The sequence below is a fragment of the Penaeus vannamei genome, chromosome 37, assembly GCF_042767895.1.
Source record: "Penaeus vannamei isolate JL-2024 chromosome 37, ASM4276789v1, whole genome shotgun sequence".
Lineage (NCBI taxonomy): Eukaryota > Metazoa > Arthropoda > Malacostraca > Decapoda > Penaeidae > Penaeus > Penaeus vannamei.
The window spans coordinates 3,226,500-3,231,499 of NC_091585.1; the positions used below are offsets into that span (position 1 = coordinate 3,226,500).

A 5,000-nucleotide genomic window follows, 5' to 3' on the forward strand; every position below is an offset into this window, starting at 1 on the left:
GATGATTAGTGACATGATAATGATAATTATGATGATTAGCGACAATGATATTGATAATTATGATGATTAGTGACATGATAATGATAATTATGATGATTTGTGACATGATAATGATGGTGATATCATAACGATGATATGGTAAAGGTTAAGTAATAATAACAGGAATATGAGGATTAGCAATATCTATGATAATGATATAATCAACGCGTATGGTTATTAATGCACTTTTGCTACTTCTAATTATAATAGTAATATTAATAGCACTAGTAGTAGTATTTGTTGTAGTAGGAGAAGTAGTAATAGTTTTGGTAGATGTAGGACTAGTAGTAGAAATAGTTGTAGTAATAGTAATACCTAAGTGTAATCATGATAATAAAATGGTGATGATGATGATGATTATAGTGATGATGATGAGAATGGCGATGGTGATGATGAAGATGATGATATGAATAATGACAATAATAAGCCAATCATACAGACAGACAAAGCAAGGTAGCCAATAAAAAAATCAAAATATAGACAAAGGATAAGAGCACATCCACTCACAAGCATATAAACACACAAACAAACAAATTGATAGGTCAAAGGCACAACTAAATGAAAACGTACACAAAATCCCAGACAAGCAGGCAGTCAAAAAAAAAAAAAAAAAAAAAAAAAAAAATATATATATATATATATATATATATATATATATACAAAAAGACAAATAGACGATACTCTATGCACGCAGTCAAGCACGCAGACACAAGCATATATACAGACCCAGGAAAATAAACACACATCTATACACACACAAACACAAATAAACAAACAGAAAACCACGGACAAAAAGGCCAGACACTTATCCAAAGACACATAAACACAAACAGACAAGCACGAGCCAAGCAAACAGACAGACACGAGTTCAAGCACACAGCCAAAGACACAAACGCAGGCAAGTCGATAGACACAGACAGACAGGACAAATAGACATCCAAACGCGCACAAACACAATTACACAAACGACAAAGATAGCAAGTACATAGACACAGACAGTCGCACAAAGACAAAACAAACACAGCTAAGACACAAACATAAGTAAGTACATAGACATAAGCCAAGCAAACGGGCATACACAAATGCAAGCAAACATACCCATAGATGCCAAACAAACAGAGAGGGAGGCCAGTCACACACTCAGAGACAAACAAACAAGAAAGTAGACATATACAAAGCAAGCACACAAAGTCAAGCAAACAGACATACATAAACACAAGCTCACAAAATAATGACACATACATACAAAAACACAAAATAATCACACATACACAAACACAAAATGATGAGACATACACAAACACAAAGTAATCAGACATGCACAAACACAAACACACAAACACAAATTTCAATCCGACACACACACAATCAACACTCACAAACACAAAATAATCACACACGCCCATACACAACCCCACACAAACCTCCACCACCCACAAACAACCCCCCCTCCCCCCACAAACAACCCCCCCTCCCCCACACAAACCTCCACCACTCACACAAACAACCCCCCCCCTCCTCCCCCCAACACAAACCTCAACCACCCACAAACAACCCCCCCATCCCCTTCCCCTCCCCCCCCCACACACGAAGCGCACCCCCCGACTCGAACACAAACCTCAACCACCCACAAACAACCCCCCCCCCCTTCCTCCCCCCCCCACACACAAACCTCAACCACCCACACAAACAACCCCCCCTCCCCCTCCCCTCCCCCCCCACACACAAACAACACCTCCATCCTCCCCTCCCTCCCCCATCTCCCCATCCTCCCCATCCCCCACCCCCCATCCCCCCTCCCCCTCCCCTCCCCATCCTCCCCCTAACCCCATCCTCCCCCTAACCCCCTCCTCCTCCCCTCCCACCCCGCTTACACACACACACACGAAGCGCACCCCCCTCCCCCCCACGAGACTCGAACCCGCGACCCCCCCCACCCCCTCCCACCCCCCCACCCACCCCCACCCCCCACCCCCCCACCCCACCAAAGCTTACCGTAGACCTTGATCCTGCCCTGCGCGTCCCCGAGCGAGTTCTTGGCCGTGCAGTAGTACTCGCCGGCGTGCTGGCTCCGGAAGTGGGTGATGGTGAGGGTCATTTTCGTCATGTAGTAGTTGCTGTGCTTCTCGTGGGTGATGTACTCCTTGTTGCTGATCAGCATCTCGCCTGTTGGGGGGGACCGGGGGGAGGGGGGGTGGGGGGGAGGGTGGGAGATGGGGAGAGATGGGGAGAGGGAGGGGAGGGTGGGAGGGTGGGAGATGGGGAGAGGGAGGAGATGGGGAGAGGGTGGGTGGGTGGGGGAGAGATGGGGAGAGGGTGAGAGGGAGGGAGAGAGGGAAGCAGGGAGGGGGAGAGATGGTGAGAGGGAGGCAGGGAGGGGAAGAGATGGGGAGAGGGAGAAAGGGGGGGGTGAGAGTCAGGAAGGGAGGGCGAGAGATAGGAGGTGGGAAGAGAAGGGGAGAGGGAGGGTGTGTGGGTGGGTGGGTGGTAGGAAAGGAGGGAGAGGAGGGTGGGGGAGAGATGGGGAGAGGGAAGGTGTGTGGGTGGGTAGGTGGTAGGAAGGGAGGGAGGGGAAGAGATGGTGAGAGGGAGGGAGGGAGGGGAAGAGATGGGGAGAGGGAGGGAGAGAGGGAGGCAGGGAGGGGGAGAGATGGTGAGAGGGAGGCAGGGAGGGGGAGAGATGGTGAGAGGGAGGCAGGGAGGGTGATGGTGAGAGGGAGAAAGGGAGGGGGAGAGTCAGGAAGGGAGGGGGAGAGGTAGGAGGTGGAAAGAGAAGGTGAGAGGGAGGGTGTGTGTGTGGGTAGGTGGTAGGAAGGGAGGGATGGAGGGGAGGGAGGGAAAGAGATGGTGAGAGGGAGGGTGGGTGGGTGGGAGGAAGGGAGGGAGGGGAGGGAGGGGGAGAGATGGTGAGAGGGAGGGAGAATGGGAGGAAGGGAGGGGGAAAGATAGGAGGGGGGAAGAGATAGAGAAAGGGAGGGAGGATGGGTGGGTGAGAGGAAGGGAGGGAGGGACGGAGGTGGAGAGAGAAAGGGGGAGAACGAGAGATGGAATGAGGACAAGTGGGAGTGTGAGAGGAAGGGAGAGATGGTGAGAGAAAGGGGGAGAATAGAGATGGAGAGATGGAGGGTAGGATTGTTAGAGTAAGGGAGGCAGGGAAGGAGGGCAGAGAAGGACGAAAGTGAGGAGTAGAGGGAAGAAAGGAAGGGAAAAGAAAGAGAGAGATAGAGACAAAAAGGAAGAGATGTAAAGATCGACGGTAGGAGAATGCAAGATGGGGAAGATGAACAGGACATAGAAGGAGTGAAGAGACGAAAATAATGCGAAACAGAGGGAGGAAAGGAAGGGAATAAGTGAAGGATAAAAGCAGGGAGAGAAGGAACGAAGGAGAGAGGGAGAAAAAGGATGAGAGGGGAAAAGAAGAACAAAGATAAAGGAAGAGACGGGAGGAAGAGAAGAGAAAACACTGGTTAATTGAAAGACTCCATTGGGATATCAACTATAACTGTAATAATGATAATAAAAAAATACTCATATATATTTATTTACTCGTTAGGAAACCCAAAATAGGTCACGAAATAAAACGACCTTGCAAAGTAAAATTAATAGATCCTCATTAATAAAATAAATAAATAAATAAAAATAATGAGTTTATTTTACAGCAAGTCAACAACAGTAACAAGGCCAATGATGACAATAACAATGATTTTCATAGTAACAGTGATGTTGATAATAGTAACAATAACAATAGAAATAATGATGATAGTGATAATAGTAATAATAATAATAATAAGAATGATAATAATGATGATGATAATAATAATAATAATAACATTAATAATAATAATAATAATAATAATAATAATAATAATAATAATAAGAGAATGATTATAACAATTATCATTTTGATGATAATAATGACAATGATAATAACAAGAGCAATGATGATAATAATAAAAAATGATAATAGAAAGAAATTATAGAAATAATCATATGCCGGTACTAGTTGTAATAATAATAATAATGATAATGTTACTGATACTAGTGACATAGTGACAATGATTATAATCACAATAATGATAATAATAGTAATAATAAAATTCAACAATAATGATGATAACAATGATAATTATATTAACAATAATGATAGTGCAGATGATAATGATGGTAATGATGATCATGATGATAATTATGAGAATGATAATAATAATAATAATGATAATTTTTATAATAATAATAATGATGATAATAATAATAATAATAATAATGATAATAACAATAATAATGATAACAGTAATAATAATAATAATGATAATACTGACAACAATAACAATGATGCTAATAATGAAAATAATAATAATGATGATGATGATAATAATAATAATGATAATAATGATAATAATGATGATGATAATGATAACAATAACAATAACAATAACAATAATAATAATAACAATAATAAAAATAATAGTAATAATAACAATATCAATAATAATAATAATAACAATAATAATAATGATAATAATAATAGCAATAATGTTAACACAATGATCGTAATTGCAATGATAATAATAACAACAACAAATGATGAATCAATTATAAAAAAAAAATATTGATAATGATAATAATGATTATCATACCCCTCTCCCCACAAAAAAGAAAATAATAATATCAATGAAAATAATAATAACAATGATAATGATAATAATAATAATAATAATAATAATAATAATAATAATCATGATAATAATAATAATAATAATAATAATAATAATAATAATAATAATAATGATAATAATAATAATAATAATAATAATAATAATAATAATAATAATAATAATAATAATAATAATAAAAATGATAATTATAATAATAATAATAATAACAATAATAATAATAACAATAATAACAATGATAATAATAACAATAATAATAATAATAATAATACCAATAATAATAATAAT

General features: G+C 39.6%; 1 protein-coding gene across 2 annotated transcripts in view; it reads right to left on the bottom strand.

The window, feature by feature from the left end:
- The window catches only part of LOC113813258 (lachesin-like), a 60,646-nt gene that overhangs the window by 2,776 nt on the left and 52,870 nt on the right, over nucleotides 1-5,000 (bottom strand). For both annotated transcript variants that reach the window (XM_070115266.1, XM_070115265.1), the window contains one exon: nucleotides 2,035-2,205. In XM_070115266.1, coding sequence (XP_069971367.1) covers nucleotides 2,035-2,205 — 171 coding nt within the window. The remainder of the gene's footprint in view (nucleotides 1-2,034; nucleotides 2,206-5,000) is intronic.